The sequence below is a fragment of the Nyctereutes procyonoides genome, unplaced genomic scaffold (assembly GCF_905146905.1).
Source record: "Nyctereutes procyonoides isolate TBG_1078 unplaced genomic scaffold, NYPRO_anot_genome, whole genome shotgun sequence".
Classification (NCBI taxonomy): Eukaryota; Metazoa; Chordata; class Mammalia; order Carnivora; family Canidae; genus Nyctereutes; species Nyctereutes procyonoides.
Window position 1 is genome coordinate 30,747,862 of NW_026575047.1, and position 20,921 is coordinate 30,768,782.

Here is a 20,921-nt window from a genome sequence, read left to right on the forward strand (position 1 = left end):
CAACCCACTCCCTGCCAGGCAGGGTGCCCCCTGATGCGCTACCGTCCTCTGTGGTCCTCTGCTGGCTCACTTCCTCGCCTCCAAGGAGTGGGGCTCTGGATCCCAGGACCCTTCTCAGAGCCTACCCACCCTAAGCAGGAGGTGCCCTGCAGACCTCTGTGGAGCAAGGGTCTTCTCCTCCAAGCGAACCCGTTAGGGTTGGGCCATCATTGCTATGCGTGGCGCCTCTGGGGTCTAAGTGGCTGCTCGCGGCACCAGCCACAGCCTCTGCGGGCTGCAGGCACTGAACCGGCAGGTTTCTACCCGGTGCCTGCCCTAGGCCCTCCCCTCCCCTCCCCGCCTCGCCTTGCCTCAGCCCCCGCCCTGTCACCTCTGCCCCGCCCCCTGCCCCCCCACCCCATCCTCTGCCTGGCGCGCCCAGCCGTTCCCGCCCCAGGTGCCTCACCGCCGCGCCCTCTGCCACGCCCGCCCTCCTTGTCCCGCCCCCCACCCGCCCCCGTCCTCTCTGCCCCGCCTCACTGCCCGCCCCCCACCCTGCACCCTGTGCTTTGCCCCGCCCCCCATCCTCCGCCCTACCCTCTCCGCCCCGCCCCTCCCGCCGCAGGTGCTTCCCCGCCACGCCCCCTGCCTCGCCCGGCCTCTCTGCCCCGCCTCACTTCCCGCCCCCCGGCCTCCACCCCGTACTCTGCCCCGCCCTCTTCCCCGCCCCGCCCCGCCCCGCCCCGCCCCTCCCGCCGCAGGTGCTTCCCCGCCGCGTCCCCTGCCTCGTCAGTCCTCTTTGTCCCGCCCCGGCTCCGCCCCCATCCTCCGCCCCGCCGGGCCCCGCCCCGCCCCGCCCCCACCGGAATGTGGGGCTGTGATCTCAGCCGCGCGGCGGTGCTTAGGCCGGCCATTGGCAGAGGTCTCCGCCCCTGGCTGTCAATCCCGCCGCCCTGGCCCCGCCCCGCCGGCGCAGCGTCGAGGGACGCACGGCCGCGGGGGCTGCCGGGACGGGTCCAAGATGGCCGGGCTCCTTGGTTCCGCTCATGTCCGCGGCCTCGAGCCCCATTCATTGCCGCGTTGCTGAGCGCCGCCGCCGGTCGGCTCGAGGGCTCGGGGGGCTGTCCCCGCGGGACGGGAGGCCGCCATGGCGACCCTGGAAAAGCTGATGAAGGCCTTCGAGTCCCTCAAGTCCTTCCAGCAGCAGCAGCAACAGCAGCAGCAGCAGCAGACTCCGCCGCCGCCACCTCCTCAGCCTTCTCAGCCGCTGCCGCAGGCGCAGCCGCCGCTGCCGCAGCCGCCCCCGCCGCCCCCGCCCCCGCCGCCCCCGGGCCCGGCGGTGGCCGAAGAGCCGCTGCACCGACCGTGAGTACCGCCTCGCGGCAGTTCCCGGCCCCGCGACAGCGGGGGGCTGCGGCGCCCCTGCAGACCCCGAACTCGGGGCGCGCACCGCCGCCCGTCCTGCGGCTAGACCCGGCCCCAGGGGTGTCTGCGCCGCTCGGCAGGCGGACCCGGGCTCGCCGGCCGCCCCCGAGGGCACCGAGGCGGGCACGGCCTCGGCCCCCCGCCTTTCCCGGCGTGCGAAGTTAGGGGAGGAACTTGCTGCTTTGTATCTGCACGAAACGGGCTGTGCTGTGGGCAGAACTTGGATAGCCGAGGCCGCCGCTTCCCTTCCCCCTGGGCGTCCCTGAGAGGAAGGAGCGCGGGCGCCGGACACCCCGCCGCGAGCCGGGCTTGGGAGCGGGCGCGGGGGTGGGGCGGGGGGAGAGCGGTGACATCATGCCTTCAGGCCGCCGGGGGCGGGGAGGGCGCGGGAGTGCGGCCCCGGCGCCGCGGGGCTCTTCTCTGCGCCTCGAGGCTGCCTTCCCGCATCCTCCCGAGGCGTGTCCGCTGGCATCAGGAGGAGATCCGCTCGCGTGTCTAAGCTCAAGCTGGTTTGCAGACCCAAGGAAGTGGTGAGCTGCTTAGAATGTCATTATTAGGAGGAGTCGCCTGAAGTTATTGCCTGTGTTCACTTGGCAGTAAAAACAACCCGTTGCCGAGAGGGAGGTTCAGCGCTGGGGGAGGAATGATGTGCATTACACCAGCTCGGAGTTCGGCTTGCCTGGAGTCCCTTTGGGTGGCTCCTGTTTCCTTCGCTGGAGACGCCTGCGTGCTACTGTTTGGAAGCTAGGGGTCTCTGCTGCTCGTGCCTGGAGACCGCACCTGCCGGCGGAACCCAGGTTCTTGCCCCGGGCTCCGTGAGCTCGGGAGTGCGAGAGTGCTCTGCGGCGGTCCGGGCCTCTCTCCCCCGGCGTCTGTGTTTGCCATCTGGATGCGAGGTGGCATTTAGTGAGGACAGTTTTCAAGGGGCAGCCCCTTTATAATGTCACGTTCAATTTTAGTAGTGTTTTTTTATTCTTTGTGTTTCTGACGTGATCCTTGCCATGTCTTGAGAGTTCAATTAGAAAATGACTTGGGGAGTGATGTTGACTTGGCTGTTAGGATAAACTTTAGAAGTAAATTAATTTTTCTTCTGAGAGGTGAAAAACCTGTTTGGATGCTTGGAGAAAAAAATACTTAAAAAAGAATTTGAGTTCTTTCTACATCAGGTAATTTATCATCATAATTCATCCCAGACTTTTATTGGACTGCCTCTCTCTAGGAGGTAGATGTCATGGAAGTTCACACATTGCATGGATCTTGTATAACAGGAAGCATTAAGGAGGGCTTTGGGTGGGAAGGGAGACCTTACTGCTGTCACTGTAGGCTTGTTCAAATACTTGGTCAGTCTAAAAATATGCCATCTGTTTCTTATACTGATTTGACAGAATCTGAATTTGTTTATCTTCAAAATATGGGTAGAAAGTAGTTTTTTTTTTTCTAAAACTGTCCTTGCAAAAGTAGATAGATGTTGTTTTATTACCCTATTTTAAGGTCATATGTAATTGACTTATTTAAAAAGCGTAATTTATTATTTTCATGTAAATAGTACACTCCCATGATGCAAATTCTTGAATTACAAAAATATAATAATTAAAATGTCTCTCTTCCATCCGTTTCTCCTGAGTACTTAACTGTGTTCCCAGAGACAAGCTCTCTTAAACTTCTTCCTTCTGTACCCTTACAGATAGAACCCATGGATACATGAAGAGAGATTTCGAATTATTTAAAATAGAAGTATTTCAGAGTAGTAACGTTTAAAGCTTCCTAGCATGCTCTGAAATCAACTACATTGATTGGCCTAATACTAGTTATTTTAAATAAAATACATAAATATATTTGTAGGCACTTTGCTGTTGAGAAAGCAGAAATTTATGAATTTTGAGTAACAGACTCTGCTTACAAGTTTGGATCCTGGCATTACTGTTCAGGTGCTTCAGCTGAAAAATCCATTCCCCACAGCAGGATTGTCCAAAAACAATTTAGAAAGTATCTGTTCTATTTTTATGGTTCTCTTCTGTTGTGTGGAGCTGTAGTGTCACAGCCATGCGTGGGCTTTAGTGCCTGCTTGCTGCTCAGCATGTAGGATGCAGGGATGCTGGGGTTGTGGGAGGGGACCGGCTAGAATCTCAGCAGGGCTGGCATGCAGGGGAGTGCCAGAGGTGGGGACGGTCCCGACTGTATTATGAGATAGTTGACATTTGTGTTTAGTGCTTTTCTTATTGTCATTCAGATTCCCACCTGGTTTCCACCTGACTTTAGTTATTCATCCATCGATAAATATTTACTGAGCATCTAATGTATGCCTCTGTGCTAATAGTTGCAGGGCTACAGCAATCAACAGATAAAGCTCTGCCCTTGTGGAGTTTTCATCTTAGAGAGGGACATAGAAAATAAACAAGATGGATAAGTAAAATATAATATAAAGTGTGTTAGATAGTGATAAGTGAAGGAGGAAGAGCAAAGCAGGGAAAGGAAGTAGGAAATGTTAGTACTGATAAGGGGTTGACATTTAGGTAGAATGTCCAGGGAAGGACCATGGAGACTGTGGCTCTTGAGTAAACAAACACTTGAAGAACGTCAAAGATATAGCCACTAAGGTGTAGGGAGGGGGCATTCCGGGCTGACAGGCAGGTCCAGAGGCCCCCTGTGTGAGGAATACCAAGGAGGTTGGTTTGGTTGGGTGAATTAGTTAGAGGGGGAGACTCTCCTTCTCTCCAAGAAGGAGAGAGAGAGCCATACCAGATGAGTAGGCCCTTGCTTGTAGGTGGATTAAAGACGTTGGTGTTTATTCTTGGTGAGATGGGAAGTCATTGCAGGGCTTGGTGAAAGGAGTGGCAGGATTTGAGTTCCATTTTACAATGAATCGTGGTTGAGGACAGAACGAAGGGGAGCATGGGCCGAAGCAGGAAACCAGTTAGGAAGATATTAAAGTGATCGGTGAGAAATGGTGGTGGAATCTGTGGTGATCCTCTCAGTGGCAAGGTAAAAGGTGACTGAATTTTGAAGGTAGAACCAACAGGACTTGTTCCTCCCTGCTAAGTGTGAGGTGATTTAGCTGAGGCTGATGTTCTCAGTCAGGATATATTTAGCTGCAAATAATGGGAAACCCTGCTGCAGTAGCTGAAACGGGTGAGAGTTTATTATAAGACGAAATGAGTCTAAGGAGGCTGAACGAGATGAGGGACCTGGGCGAGATGAGGGACCTGGGCGCTTCCTTCTTCTTCCCTCCTCCCCTCCCTACACCGAATGTGGGGCTCGAACTCACGACCCTGAGATCAAGAGGTGCACACTCTACTGTCTGAGCCAGCCAGCCACCCCACACTTTTTTTTTTAATTTTTTTTATTTATTTATGATAGTCACAGAGAGAGAGAGAGGCAGAGACACAGGCAGAGGGAGAAGCAGGCTCCATGCACCAGAAGCCCGATGTGGGATTCGATCCCGGGTCTCCAGGATCGCGCCCTGGGCCAGAGGCAGGCGCCAAACCGCTGCGCCACCCAGGGATCCCCTCCCCACACTTTCTTATTCTTAATTTGTAAGCCCTAGTCCTCATTCTTTCTCATTTTTTAAAGTTATTTGTCCTTTTTTTGTAGAATCGACAGCATTCTTTATATATTCTGGACACTGGACCCTTATCAGATACATGATTTTTAAAACATTCTTCTTTTTTGTGGATTGTCTCTTCATCTTGGTAGTGTCCTTTGAAAGCACAAAAGTTTTCAATTTTGAAGTCCAGTTTTTTATTTTGTCTTTGGTTGCTCTGCTTTCAGTGTCATATCTATGAAACTCTTGGCCTAATTCAAAGTCACAGAGATGTATGACTCTTATGTTTTCTTCTAAGAATTTTAGAGTTTTACATTTAAGTCTGATCCATTTTGAGTTAATTTTTATATATGGTGTAATGTAAGGGTCCAGCTTCATTCTTTTCATGTGGATGTCCAGTTGTCCCAGCACTATTTATTGAAGAGATTCTTCTTTCCCCATTGACTTATATTGGCACCCTTGTTAAAAATTAATAGCCAATAAACGTACAGATTTATTTCTGGACTTTCTATTCCCTTGATCTAAATGTCTCTTCTCTACTAATTCTATAAGGCTTGATTACTATAGTTTTTTATTTTTAATTTTTTTTAATTTATTTATGATAGTCACAGAGAGAGAGAGGCAGAGACACAGGCAGAGGGAGAAGCAGGCTCCATGCACCGGGAGCCTGATGTGGGATTCGATCCCGGGTCTCCAGGATCGCGCCCTGAGTCAAAGGCAGGCGCCAAACCGCTGCGCCACCCAGGGATCCCTACTATAGTTTTTAAAATTTTATTTATTTTACTTTTATTTTTTTTAAAGATTTATTTATTCATGAGAGACACACACACACAGAGAGAGAGAGAGGCAGAGAGAGGCAGGCAGAGACACAGGCAGAGGGAGAAGCAGGCAGGCTTCATGCAGGGAACCCGATGTGGGACTCACTTCCTGGTCTCCAGGATCACACCTGGGGGAAAGGTGGTGCTAAACTGCTGAGCGCGCCCCCCCCCCCCCCCCCCCCCGCTGCCTTGTTATAGTTTTTTAAATCACAATTTCAACTAATGAAATTTGAGCCTCCAGCTTTGTTCTTTTTTTAAGATAGTTTTGGCTCTACTGGGCCCCATGCATTTCTATATGGTTGTAAGGTCTGATTGTCACCTTCCACAAAGAAGCCAGGTAGGATTCTGATAGAGATTGCACTGAATCTGTAGTAGATCAATTTGGGAAGTATTGGCACCTTAACAATATTCCCGATTTATGAACATTGGCAAAGTTTTTATGTAAAGGGTCAGATAGTGGGCCTTTTTAAGGCTTTGTGGGCACCGTGTCTGTTGCAATTATTTAGCTCTGCCATGGTAGAATAGAAGCAGCTGGAGGCAATATGTAAATGAATGAGTGTAGGTATGTTCCAGTAACATTTTATTAATGACATTGAAATTTGAATCTCCGGTGATTTTCATATGTCGTGAAATATTATTATTATTACCAACCATTTAAAAGCGTGAAAACATTTCTTAGGTCCCAAAACAGGCTGGCTGTAGTTTGCCTGCCCCTAGATTAAATATGTGGGACAGCTTTTGTGAGGCATTTCTTTTCTGGTTACTTTCTATTAACTAGTTTAAAAAATTATGAAAGTTACACATATATATCATAAAACATTTTCAAACAGCACAAGATGAAAAACAAAGCCCTCCTCCCAGTCTATCCTAGTCTTACTCCCTAAAAATAATAATTATTAAACTTCTCTTGTCATCTTCTCTGATTTTTGGATTCATATTCAAGCATTTAAATGTGTCCTTGTTTTTTAGATGACTGAGATGGCCCTGTATATCTCATAGAGCAGTATATTGCAGACATTGTTCCCTAGGGGTACATTTAATTTTTCCTAATTGCTGTGTAATAGTGTAGAATTTCTTGTTTATTTATTTATTTATTTGGAGATGAAATTCACATAACATAAAATGAACCATTTTAAAGTGTATAATTCAATGACAGTTCGTACATTGACCGGAATTTCTTTTTTTAAAAGGGCTTTTGGAGCTGTAAAGGGGGAGGTTTCACATTGTCCTGGCTTTCAAATGGACTGATGACTAAGTAGAGTCCCCACCCCCATTACTTCTAGTTCATGAAAGTGAGCCAGCCATCTGGTAAACTACCTTGGAGTGGGTCTACCGGCAAGACATTTAGTCTTATTCAGACAAGAAGGAAAAATAAAACACCGTATAAGACATTGTTTATTGTTGTGAGTCTTAGAATTGAATCAGCTCATGTACTAGAATATGTGTTAGAGACATGATCTGCCATAGATTCTTGCTGCTCAAAGTGTGGTCTCAGGCCCAGCAGTTTGCTGTCACTTGTGAGCTTATAAGGAATACAGAATCTTTTCCCCACCTGAGACATACTGAATCAGAGTCTGCATATTGACACGTTCTGTGAGCAATCTGCGTGCACACTGAAGCTTGTAAACCCCCCTCTGTAGCTGGTCAGGGTCTGTTGTTAACAATGCTGTCAGCATTTGGGAGGGAAGACTTGGGCTGCTTCTCTGTGTCCAGATGTAGCTGAGGCAGTCACTTCTCTGGCCCAGGGCCATTGAGCATTTGTGTAGCCCCAAAGCTTTTGTAACCCTGACGCATGAGCTGCGGTGGGCATGAAGAGCCCCCAGTTTCTGGGAATGGGGTCTTAAGTGGGGAACTGAACTTGACGACCTGGAAGGAGTCCTTTCAACCAAGTGCTGGTTTTGTGCCAGGCCCTGTTTTGGGCCCTGGGGCTACAGCAGTGAGTAAGACCAATGGTGTTGAATACTATGGGGAGAAAAAACAAAATAGAATAAGGGGGAGAAGAGGTGTGCACTTTTATTTAGGGTATAAAGTGCATTGAGAAGGTTCTGCTGGAGCAGAATGGTTGGATATCTGGAAGAAGAGATCCAGGGAGAAGGAACAGAAAACTGAGTGTGTGTCCCATACTTGAGGGAGTAGTAAGGAGGCTGGTAGCTGCAGCAAAATGAAGGATAGAATTAGGGACGTTAGGTTACAGAGATGAGGGTCAACCAAATTGGGCTTTGTGCACTAATGTCACTAGGACTTTGGACTTTACTCTGCCCAGATGCATACTTGTGTGGTAAAACAGGTGATCTAATTTATGTTTGTAAAAGATCGTTTTGACGGCACCAAATGCTGGCACAGACAAAACTGGCTTGGTCACTTAATCATTGCTGGTGGGCACAGAAAATGGTATGGCTACTCTCAAAAAGTTTGGCAGTTTCTTATAGAACTGAATGTACAATTACTATTTGACTTGACAGTTGTACTCCTGAGCATTTATCCCAGAGAAATGAAAATTCTGTTCACACAAGAATTTGTACACAAGTGTTTATAGTAGATTTACTCATAATATTCAAAATCTGCAGTCAGTTTGGATGTCCTTTGGCAGGTGAATTGTTAAACTGCTCAGCTCTGGATACTTGACACAACTGAGGTGACTCCTAAGGAAATCATGTCCCTGAAAATAGCCAAATCCTGAAAGGCTACAAACTATAATTCTATTTATGTATCATTTTTGAAATGGCAGGGTTTTTGGAATGGAGACTAGATGAGTGATTGCTAGTGGTAAGTAGGGAGGAGGGGCAGGAGGTGGCTGTGGCTCTAAGAGGGGGGCCCTTGTGGTGATGGAAATGTTCTACTGTGGTAGATCCATAGACTTACACATCTGATAAAATTGTATAGAACTAAACACATACACAGGAGTGAAGAAAAGACTTTTTTCATTTAGCTTAACGTTGGTTTTTTTAAATGTACCTTTCAGGTAGTGGTTGTTACTGTATTCAGTTAGATCCTGGTAAAGGTTTTATTTTTATTTTTTAAAGATTCTATCTATCTATCTATCTATCTATCTATCTATCTAATCTATCTATCTATCTATCTATCATCTATCTATCAGAGAGAGAGCCAGAGAGCACAGGCAGGGGAAATGGCAGAGGGAGAAGGAGAGGGAGAAGCAGGCTCCCCGTTGAGTAGAGAGCCTAAGGTGGGACTTGATCTCAGGACCCTGAGATCATGACCTGAGCCAAAGGCAGACACTTAACTGACTGAGCCACCCAGGCGCTCCTTATTTTATTTTTGAGAGAGAGAGAGAGAGAGAGCGAGCAAGCAGGGGAAGGGAGAGGGACAAGAAGACTGTGCTGAGCACAGAGCGCAACACAGGGCTTGATTCCATGACCCTGAGACATGAGCCAAAATCAAGAGTCCGGATGTTTAATTGAGCCACTCAGGTGCTCCAAGAAAGGCTTTATTTTAATGGTCTTTTTCTATGACACAGATTGTAGATTGGGGAAGTCTTAGATTCCTTGGTTCCCCTAAGCCACAGCACTTTTATTTTTAAATTAGGTATGATACATAATTCCACAGTGACTTTTGGTGTCCCTTCCTTCTTAAAATTTGAGAGCGCCCTAATGTTTTAGGAGCACTCACATTAATACAGTACTTACTGAAAGTGGAGTGGTGGCGGTGAGGAGTCAGGGGTTTGGGGAGCCCTCAGTCCTGCTTGCTGGGTGGGAAAGTATGAAGGAAAGGGAGTATGAAGAGCCAGGAGAGCTAAAGACAGGCAGTGTTTTTCAAGTCCCTTTGGATTCTGGGCCTTTCCCCTGCCAGGCCTCAACCTGGAACCATATTTTTCAACCATAGTCTTAAAATAATATGATATTAACAATAAGAATTTAGATGAGGGCTTGAATTCCCCTTCTTAGAATGAATTCTTTGGTAATTGTTTTAATGGGTCATAGTGCCCTGCCCTGTGGAGGCCTTACCTCTTTCCACCTCCTTGCCAATGTATGTTTCTGTGCAGATTGCTTCAGTACATAAGAGCAGCCAACTGAAGTTAGTTTGCATTTTGAAGGTGAAATTAACATGATGACGTTTACAAAAGTTGGGGGAGAGTCAGGACTGCTTACCCTGTTCATCCAGTGTCTGCCTAGAACAAGACGGTTCCATTACTTTTCACATAGAACAAATCAGTTTGACCTATCGGTTCATCAGTCAAGTTAAATTCCATGGGGGAATGAAGCAGTTGTGGTTTTCCTAAATTTCCAAGTTTGCTTACTGGACAAAATAAAGTAGGAAGGAGGTATTTCAAGTGGGGGCCATAGGCTGTATAAGAATTGAGTTTGAAGATGCACAACCTAAACAACTGAGTTAATCTGAGTGATCAGAATTCCCTGAAGGCTGGGGAATGTGGGGCTGGAAAGTAGCCTGAGGCTGTGTTCTAATGGGCTTGGTTAGGCCTGGTTTGGGAGTATTCATTCAAGGGCAGTGGCTTGTGCTGTGTACATTGGGTCGGTGTGCTTACCACTTTCAGTAGGTAATACTGGAAGGATTGTTCTCCCCTTTTCTGATTGTTTTGGTAAATGTCTCTTTGTTGGGCTGAGGGTAAGTCTGATCCCATCCCACACTTTAAAATGTGGGTATTCTTCAGTGTGATAAAAGAAGAGGTACTTTTTACAGGGTTTTGGTTACACTTCTCAGACTTTTTAAGCAGGCATTTTTTGGAGTTTGATACAGTAAAATTGTGTCATTCTTTAATGATAACGCGCCAGTTTCACACATTTAGCTATGTTGGCAATAATAATGGATTTGAGAAAAATGGGACGAAATTAAAATATTTGGTAGCAATCAGATGGTTTGTGTTTGTGCTTCTCACACAAAACAAGTACTTATTAATTTTTTTTTAATTTAATGGCAAGTTTAGCAACCATTGAAAACTTGTCTACTTGCAGAATTTTGTGATTCTTGGGCTGTCTGTTGAGTGTGGAAAAGATTAAAATTTAATCATTGCTAAGAAATTATTGTGACTCAGGTAAGAAGAGAAACTTAAAACGTGCAAAGGTGCTTTTTTCTTAGCTGACTGTAACAAAGTATACTGTCCTCTTTTTCATGATGAGAATCATTGATGGTGCTGTTAAGAGACCTGTGATCAATTTTCTAGATTATAGCCAGAGGGATTCCACAGGCTTCAGCTTCAATTCCGTGCAGGGTTTGAGTTCAAGTATTTGGGGATCACTCCACGGGTTCTTTTGCTTTAAGCTTTGCTGTTTCTTTTTTTTTTTTTTTTATCTCTTGGTTCTAGAAACTCAGGTTTATAATATCATTTATCTTTCTGAATCCTATCTGTAAGACTGAAGAACTTTTGAGTCAGTTTTAATATGTATTTCACTTATTCTACTGAAAATGTTGATTTATCCATTTCTTTATCGGCTTTTTACGGAACATCTGTGAGGTATAGGTGTTGTGCTGAGTGCCTAGTAGGAGAGACATGCTGTGGCCCTTGCTCTGGTGTCCTAGGGAGGCCACTGCTGGAGCAGTTGTTATTGAGTGCCCCCAGGCTGGCTGGCTGAAGCTGGCTGGCTGCAGGGCCTGGGGAGGGAGCCCCGGGGGGAATGAGACAGACTTTCCCCCAAGGAGCCCCTGGAGGGGGAGCAAGAGGGCAATAGACAACAGAAGAATGTGTTTTTATTTTCCTGGGTGAGATCCATATTCTGTTTTTGACTTTTTGCTTGTTTCATGAACATTTGCTCAGGTTCTGGCAAAGGGCGACAGCTTTTTATTGCTCAATGTATTCTTTTGGTTTTTTCCATTTATGAAGAGGGAGACAAAGTTCTTGTTAAGACTCATATTTGTGGGATCCCTGGGTGGCGCAGCGGTTTGGCGCCTGCCTTTGGCCCAGGGCGCGATCCTGGAGACCCGGGATCGAATCCCACGTCGGGCTCCCGGTGCATGGAGCCTGCTTCTCCCTCTGCCTGTGTCTCTGCCTCTCTCTCTCTCTCTCTCTTTCTCTCTCTCTCTCTCTGTGACTATCATAAATAAATAAAAATTAAAAAACAAACAAACAAAAAAGACTCATATTTGTATCTGTCACTCTGAAAAAGTGAATGTTCCATTGGCCTGGCTAGTTCTCCATTAAGCATATGTGTAATTAGCGTGAGGCTGGTGACTTTTTCACTCTTTTCTAGTACCCTGGGATGTGAATTCAGTTCATTTAAGGCCTTGGGCAGATTTTCACTTTGGAAATCAAAAGGTAATGGATAGGCAAGTTAGTTTGCTTCCTGATTGCTTAAAATGGTCCATGCTTTAATTTTCTTTATGGCAGTCTTAAACTGCAAACTCTAAGCTGTTGTAATGGAGAATTTAGTCTGTTGGTTTAAAGAAGAGAACGTTTTAATTCTCATAGCACTTTCTTCTTTAAGGTACAATTTACAAATAGCACAGTGTACCCTGAGCAGTATATAGCTCTGTGAGCTTTGACAATGCGTTACACTCTGTAACTACTACCACAATTGGAGTTAGCACAGTTTCAATGCCCCTCAAGCTTTCCCTGCCTCTTTGCTGCCTCTCCTCTCCCCAGCCCCTGTAAATTGCAGATCACTTGCTGTTCCTATAGTTTTTTCTCTTCCAGAACAGCACAGAGATGGAACCCACCGCTATGTCATCTTGAATCTGGTACATTGAGATTCACCCTTGTGTGTATTAGTGGCTTGCTCCTTTTTACTGCTAAGCAGTAGTCTCTTGTTTGGTTGTCAGGGTTTGTGCATCCATCCACCAGGTGAAGGATATTTAGGTTGTTTCCATCATAGTGCCTTAGAAGTGGGTGGTTCCTGAGGATGGAGGTGACAATCCTCTGCTTCACATGGTCACTGAGGGACCCAGTCTCCTTCCATCCTGTTGTTATGCAATCTTCTTGTCTTTATCCGTACAAAAACCGGATGTTAGGCGTATTTGTTCCAATTGGAGGGAACTAGAAGGGGAGATAGATACCTAGGGTAAGTAAGCCAGTGAGGCAGATCCTCCACATAGCACTTCCATTCTCATTTCTTCTGTGAGAGCTAAGGTGGGTGTGTCCCTCCCTACCTGCAGGGAGGCTGAGCAATGGAATTTCTAACTGGGGGCCTGTGTCCATGATGGAGAGGTTGGTGTTTGGGTGGATGTCTAGCAGGCAGGCTGCAGGATTAACTTACCAGTGAAAGTCCCATTTAGGAAACAGACCAGCGGGAAAGACACACTCACATGTTCCTGTAATAACAGATTTTAGTTGGTCAGTCATTGGGAAGCTTCCCCCTCTACTTACCACGAAGGAGACTTCTTGCCCAGGCCCTGATTCTCTTCTTGTTTGGGGCCCTGTCTGTTTTTGGTTTTGACTTCTGGCTTCCCTCTGTGGAGGCTCTTCCTTTGTTCCTTTTCTTCAGCCACATTTCATGTGCCTTTTGGAGGCTTTGCCTTCCTTGGATTTGTACAGACTGTAATATCCTCTTCCTTTGAGGTTCCTTGCAGCCTGAGGGTTGCATTGGGGATTACATAATCACAGCTGTTCATAGGTAACACCCACCCACCCCCCACCACCCCCCCCCCCCGCCTTTGGTAATATAAGTCCTTCAAAAACTAGTGGTCTTCTGGTTTAGTTGTTTCTAGTTAGTACCATGTACTAGTAACCACACTCAAATTCTTCGCTGAATGTAGTTCTTCAGCTAGTTTAGTTTTTGGCTTCCTCTTTGGATCATACCTGGCTTTGAAGGTGCATACCCTGAAGGCATCTGAAGCCGCAAGTTTGGGTGGGAAGCAAGTGCCTTTACTCTGACCTTGGGCAGGACGTTTGTCTCCTTGTGTTTGCCCCAGACATCCTCACAGGGAGGCTTCAGAGCACTTCTCTTCTAAGCTGCCTGTGGGTGTAGGAGCAGTCAGTCTCTCCACAGGGACCGTGAGGTCTGCAGTCAGTTAACAGTGTGATTTCTAGCAGTGCAGGCAACGTGGTAGGAAGAGTAGGTATGACATCATATTTCATTGAATCATGTACTCCCTCCATTGTTTCAATCTCGGGTGAGTCACTGTTTGCACTGTAGTTTCTCCTGTAAAATAGGAAAAATAAGTGCATCAGTGACATCACCTGACTTTTCTGTGGAGCCATGTAGTTTACAAAGCCTTTGGTTGAGCTCATCTGTACCTCCCCGAGCTGACCCCACCTGCCCCCTAGCATGGAGTATGTGGTTTCTTCCTGGTGGTCCAGAAGTGCTGCAGAATGAATGGATGATGTGTGAAAATCAGTGGAGTGGGTAATTTAACAACACATGTTCACTTCTTTTCCTTTTTTTTTTCTTCTTTTAGAAAGAAAGAACTCTCAGCTACCAAGAAGGACCGCGTCAATCATTGTCTGACAATATGTGAAAACATAGTGGCACAGTCACTCAGGTAAAGTTCACTTTGAACTTTATAGTAAAAATTAAAACTGTATTTTTGTTTCTAATGGGCTAGGATATTCTTTGTCTCTCCAGTTGTCTTAAGACATTTAAAGGCCCCCCTTCCCCATATTTCTGGCTATAGCTATAAGGAGTCATGTTTCTTTTTTGTAACTTATGTAGACAGTTGTAATAACCATTATGATAATTGAACAGCATTTTTATGTTTAGTTAGTACTCTTGGTAACTGTGATCATTGAAAATAGTTTTGTGTGGTATTTTTACATTATTGCAGTAATTGGAAGGACAGGAGACTGTCCAGTGACTTATCTTGTGTTTGCTTTTCATTGGCACCCTGCTGCCATTTGGTGGTTCCCTGCTGGTACCTGTTCACTTGCACTTGGGGATCAACAGGGTTCCTGGGCAGTTGACTATAGGCCTGTCTCCCTTGCTTCATCTTTTTTTCTGGGGTGAACTTGTGGCACCTTCTTTTGTGTCTTTGTTGAGTCTCCTCATTCTCTTGCTTTTGGTTGTCTTTCTTTCTAACCACTGTTCCTTGTGGCTGTGGATGGTAAATATTTCAGGCCAGTTTCTAGGGGCTGAGTAGAAGATGTGCCTGAGATTTCTGAATTGTGTTACCTGGTTGTATGTGTGTGAAATACTTCTCTCTCTGCTTTTCTGTTTCCTGGAACAGATAATTCATGTTATTGACCTGTTCTTCAGCTCTCTGTAATCTGTTAGAAAAATAATTTTGATTTAGTACTGACAGAAACTTAGTGACTTACATATTTTTAATGGCACCTTGTATTTGTATTTTATATTTTCAAAGTGATTTCACATACAATAATTCATTTTAGCTGAGCTTATTCCATTGTTTGGGAATGTGGTGGATGATTTCTGTTTCTAATTTGTAGAAATGTGGGAAGCAAGTGAAATAACAAATGAGAGTATGTGCTGAAAATAAAAATTCTAAGCATGCTATTGTAGAAAACAACACTGTGATAAAAGTAGGGGGGGAAGTTTGAATTCCATCTCTACTACTTAAAAGCCAGCTGATTTTGAATAAATTTAACTTTCAGTCTCTGTTGCAGCATTTATGAACTGTAAGTCTTTATTTTTAGGGTTCTTGTGAGATCGGATGACACTGTATACGTGTGTGTGTGTGTGTGTTTAGCCACGTGGGAGTGAGGGCTCTATATGGTTGTGATATAGAGTTCTTGTCCAGAACTCTATAAAGTGTCACTACTTTCATTTGAAGTGACTTCAAATCTCTGACAAACATTTGCTGCCCTGCTCTTAGAGCACAGTTTTGCTTATCTGACCTGTAGCATTCAGGACTCAAAGAACATTTCACTGTGAAAGTTTATGGATGCAGAAGACAAGCTGTCTTCCATTTTGAGTGCTTCATGCTTTATACTTACTATGTTTCTTTTGGTCTTTCTCAGTGGAATTGATGGGATGTTGGCTTAGATTTTCATATTAGTAAAGCATGTTGGGATATCTTAGGGTTGGTTTGTGGTTCAGTTTACCATCTTAACTCAAAATAATAGCTGTTAATGGTTTTCACAGTAGTATAGTTCTTCTGTTTTTATGGAGTAATACTGATTGATCTACTTCTTGTCCTGCAGAGGAACATGTTGATGGAATATTTTATGGATCCAGAGAGGTCGTCTTTGGTGTCATCAAAGAACAATTTAATTTTAAGATACTTTACTTACTCTGTAGGAATTTCAGAGTGTAGAGCTCAAGTAGATTTTATATATATATATATATATATATATATATATATGTCTGTGTGTGTTTATATATTTATATATTTATATATTTATATATATTCAGATTATAATATATATAGGTTATATATTTTAATTATATATTATAAATATATTTTTAGAATTATTTATATATATGATGTTTTATGAAATCTTTATAGCTGGTATTTCATATGATGTCTCTTTGAATATAACTACATTTTTGGTACATTTCTGTGATATACTAACCCTGTCTAGAGGGGTTATTTCAGTGGTAGCTTCTGGAGTTTTTATTTTTAAATTTTATTTTATTTATTATTTATTATTTAATTTGTTTTTCCTTTTTAAATAAGATTTTATCTACCTACTTTATTTATTTATTTATTTATTTATTTATTTATTTATTTATTTATTTGAGACACAGAGAGAGGCAGAGACACAGGCAGAGGGAGAAGCAGGCTCCCTGTGGGGAGCCCAGTGCGGGACTTGGTCACAGGACCCTGGGATCACAACCTGAGCCAAACGCAGACGCTCAGTCATGAGCCACCCAGCTGTCCCACTTAAGGAGTTTTTAATGTGGGAAGTCATCTAAAACTTCCTGGGTATTGTGACTATTAGTGTTTTTCAGCTCTAAATTTGGTGGTGTAACCTGCTACTTCCTAAGTATGGATGAGTGTCAAGATCATCCAGAAAATTTGTCAGAAGTACAGTAATGAAGATACCTCATTGCCCTCTTTCCTAAACACACTTATATTTTCTGTTCAGATGTAGCTGGGGCTTTGTTTTTAATAAGTCTCCTCTTGGGTAAACCTAGGAACCCTTATCTAAGTGTGTGCACTTTGATGAAGTGGTTGGGTAAAAAGAAATATACAGAAATCCATAGGTTTCCTGTATATTAGCATAAGTCAGTCAGAAACTATCAGGATCAAGATCCAATTCACTGTGGCACCAACATAACAAAATTCAAGGAACTGACAAGAAATATGCAGAAAATATGTGGGCTGCTGTTGGTTTTCCTGAAAGGTATAAATGACTACTTCCCTTCCTAAATGACTTTTTTTCATAGAGCTGAATTGTCTCTAAATTAATCCACAAATTTAAATAGTCTTGATCAGAGTTCTAGGAGGGGTATTTTTGAACTTGTTCACTTGCAAGAGTAAATACACGAATGTTAAAAAGAAAACCTGAAACATCTACAATATTGTGAGAGGTGGTGTACATAACATTAAAGTAGCTGTTAGACATTAAGGAAGGTATAGGATAGAAAGGAGAGTGTATGTGTGCATCTGTGTGTGTGTGAATTTATGGTAAAGATAACATTTTGTATCAGTAGGGAAGTGATGGGTTATTGAATCAAATGACTTGAAGGGAATTATATCTGTGCCTCGTATTGCGAACAGACATAAATGCCAGGTTAATTACTTAAATCTAAGAAAAATGAAATTATTATTAAAAAAGGGTATTTGATCTTAGGTGGATGAAGATTAAGGATATAAAGGAAAACATTGTTTTGACTGGAGTATAGTTCCAGTATGTCAAAATCCACCTTCAATGTACTTGAAAATAAATTCAACTTGCGGATGGTATTGGCAGCATATATATCAAAGGTTTAATAGCTATATAAAGAGCAATTGTAAATCATTAAGGAAAAGACTATCAGCTTAATAGGAAAGTAGGCAAAGAACATGACCAGGTAGTTAAGGAAATAAATACGTGTGGGCCAGTGAACCTGACAGCTGATATATACTTTGTGCTTCCTTTAGCGAAGTGTTCACATTTACTAGTCATCAGGGGAAAGAGACTAATACAAAATCAAGAACAGGTTCCGTTTGTCAAATTGACAAACGTTAAGAAATACTTAGGTTTTTTTGTCAGAGGTGATACAACCTTCTTAAAAGGCATTTTGGCAAAATATCAAGTCTTTGTGGCAGTTTCTCCTGAGGACTTTATCCTTGGGAAAGTGTGTGAAGGTGTCAGTGCAGTGCTGTTCATCCCATTAGAAAATTAAAAATAATGACTTATCATTACTAGAATTGAAAGAGTAAGATACATTTATAGAAGAAAATGTTAGTTAACTTTATAAAAGATGATTGTTAGATATGTATATTTGTTACCAGAAAATGTATTAACACTGTTAACAACTTAAGTTTAAAATATCAAGAAAGATTTGCTCTGGCTAAGATAAATACCAAAAAGACAGATTTACTCTCCTGCCCAAGACACTTCATAATAAACAAAACATGTGTGACAGTGGTTTTCAAGACTTCAGGCAAAGAGCAACAGCAGTCCTTGAAAAATGGAAAACCAGTGTGGGAGGTGTATGATTCCCCCCACCCCCACCCCATTACTGTCTGGAAGGAGTAATGTGGGGAGTGGAAACCCCGGCAGAGCCCCTAGGATGTGTGGTTGAGGAGACAGAGCTGCTAGCTGCAGCCCATTGAGAGAGCTGCACAGAATGATCTCTGGAGCCTGTGGAGGAAGAGGGGTCCTTGAGTCTTTAGCTCCTAGTGAAGTACACATGCTTGTGAGGACACAGCTGGAATAGGATATGGTCACCTCAGAAGGATTAGTAGGAACACTTGCTGGAACTCATGGTAGTGTGCGAAGAGGTCCTGCTCACACCAGCCGCAGTGGACACGTGTCCTTCCTGGGCCTTAGCTGGAGTGTGGAGAAGGGTTTGCCCTAACGGTGGGGTTAACTTAGCCCTGAACTAAGATGTTATTCTGATTGCCTGAGAAAACTTAGAGGCAAACCCAAGATTGTACTCTTTCATAGTAACATAATTGCATCCCAGAGCAAAGTGCAAGAGTGTTTATAAGAATTCAAAAGTATGTAGTGCCTAACGAGGTAAAAGTCAAGATCTGGCATCCAGTCAAAAATTTTCAGGAGTGCAAAGAAACAGGAAAATAAAATTTGTAGTAGTCAGTTGAAATGACTCAGAAATTGCACAGATCCTACAATTTGTACACAACCATGAGAACAGTTACTTTATTTTATGTATTCAAGAAGCTAGAGGAAAGATCGAATATGTTAAGTAGAGATAAGACATTAAAAAGAGCTAATTTGAACAAAGGTGAGAAGGGTAGCAGATATCTCACTGGAACAATGGACGCCAGAAGTCAGTAAGACATCGTTTGTGAAGTGGTGGAAGGAAAACACCTTGGAACTGCATAGCCAGTAGATCTGTCTCTCTCAAAAACAAAGGTGAAGTAAAGACTTTTTCAGACGTGCAAAAGCTGAAATAATTTATGTCCAGCAGGTGGCCACTTTAAGAAATATTAAAGAAGGTGTTTCAGGGGATGAATACCTACCTACTACTATTTACATTGACATGGATGAAGTTAGAGGGTATGATGCTGAGTGAAATAAATCAGAGAAAGACAATTATTATATGGTTTCACTCATGTGGAATATATGAATAGTGAAAGGGACCATAAGGGAAGGGGGGGAAACTGAGTGGGGAAAATCACTGAATGGGGAAGTGGGGAAAGGGAGACAAATCAGGAGAGACTCTTTTTTTTTATATATAGATTATATTTATTTATTCATGATAGACGTAGAGAGAAAGAGAGAGGCAGAGACACAGGCAGAGTGAGAAGCAGGCTCCATGCCGGGAGCCTGACATGGGACTCGATCCCGGGACTCCAGGATCACGCCCTGGGCCAAAGGCAGGTGCTAAACCGCTGAGCCACCCAGGGATCCCCTCAGGAGAGACTCTTAATCACAGGAAACAAAGGGTTGTGGAAGGGGAGGGGAGTAGGGGAACGGGGTCTGGGTGATGGGTGTTGAGGAGGGCATGTGATGAGATGAGCACTGGGTGTTATACTATATGTTGGCAAAATGAATTTAAGTAAAAACATAAGAAAAGTCAACAACAGTAACAAAAAAGAAAGTATTTCAGGTAGAAGGAAAGTAAGGATCAGAGAGGGACCTGAGCCCACACAGGATTGAAGTGCAGAGAAGTGGCAGCTGTGCTGTGTGAATAGAAGTGTTTCCTCCTCATTAAAAGTTAGTTGATTGCTTGGAGTAAAAATACTAACCATATATTTTGGGGCTTTATGACGTAGAAGTAGAATGTGTGACAACACTAGCACAAAGGCTGGAAATAGCTTGTGGGAGGCGGAGGAGCGTCCCTGCCCCAGAGACATGGGTCTTGATTCCTGGAATGCTGTATAACTGGACCTCTAAGGGAAAAGATCTTCCCAGATATGATCAAGGTAAGGATTGTGAGATGGAGAGATTATCCTGAGTTGTCCAGGGGTACCTCAAATATAGCCACATGTGTCCTTATGAGGAGGCCGAGGGAGATCACACGCACACGCACATGATGATGCAAAGACCGAACAGAAACAGGCTTGAAGAGCAGAGGGAGGCAGCCACCCCCAAACTGGAAGAAGCAAGGAGCACTTCTCCTTTGAGTCTTTGGAGGGAGGTACCTTGATGTTTGGCCCAGTGATAACTGATTTTGGCCTTCTGGCCTCTGGAACTGTGAGAGGGTGAAAGCCTGTGATTTTCAGCCACCCAGTTTCTAGTAATTTGTTACAGCAGCCTCAGGAAAGGAATCTAGTACTGTCGTTAGTTTCTTATGCTATATGTGATGTCGTGTAATGTCATTAAGGCAGACTGGGATGTATTAAAGATGTATACTATGAACAGGGCAAAAATTGAAAGTACAACAAAGAGTTATAGCTAATAAACTGAAAAACAAGACAAAATGGAGTTGTAAAAATACTCAACCCAAAAGAAAGCAGAAATAGGGAAAAAGGCACATAAAGAACACCTGGGATAAGAAGGAAGGAAATAGTGTGATGGTAGATTTAAATCTAGTTACATCAATAATGCCATTAAGCATGAGAGACAAGTTTTTTCAGATCTGATGAAAAACCAAGACCCCATATATTCTGCCTACAGTAAACCTGTTTTTAAGTATAAAGGCACACATAGCTTAATAATGAATAGAAAGAGGCTGACCATGCTAGCACTAATCACAGGTACTTCTGTTAATATCAGACGATGAATTTCTAAGCAAAAG

General features: G+C 44.0%; 1 protein-coding gene across 1 annotated transcript in view; it reads left to right on the forward strand.

Moving 5' to 3' along the window:
* The first annotated feature begins 990 nt into the window (after positions 1–990).
* The window catches only part of HTT (huntingtin), a 152,202-nt gene continuing 132,271 nt past the window's right edge, over positions 991–20,921 (forward strand). The window contains exons 1-2 of the mRNA XM_055326749.1: positions 991–1,344; positions 14,068–14,151. Coding sequence (XP_055182724.1) covers positions 1,127–1,344; positions 14,068–14,151 — 302 coding nt within the window. The 5' untranslated portion in view covers positions 991–1,126. The remainder of the gene's footprint in view (positions 1,345–14,067; positions 14,152–20,921) is intronic.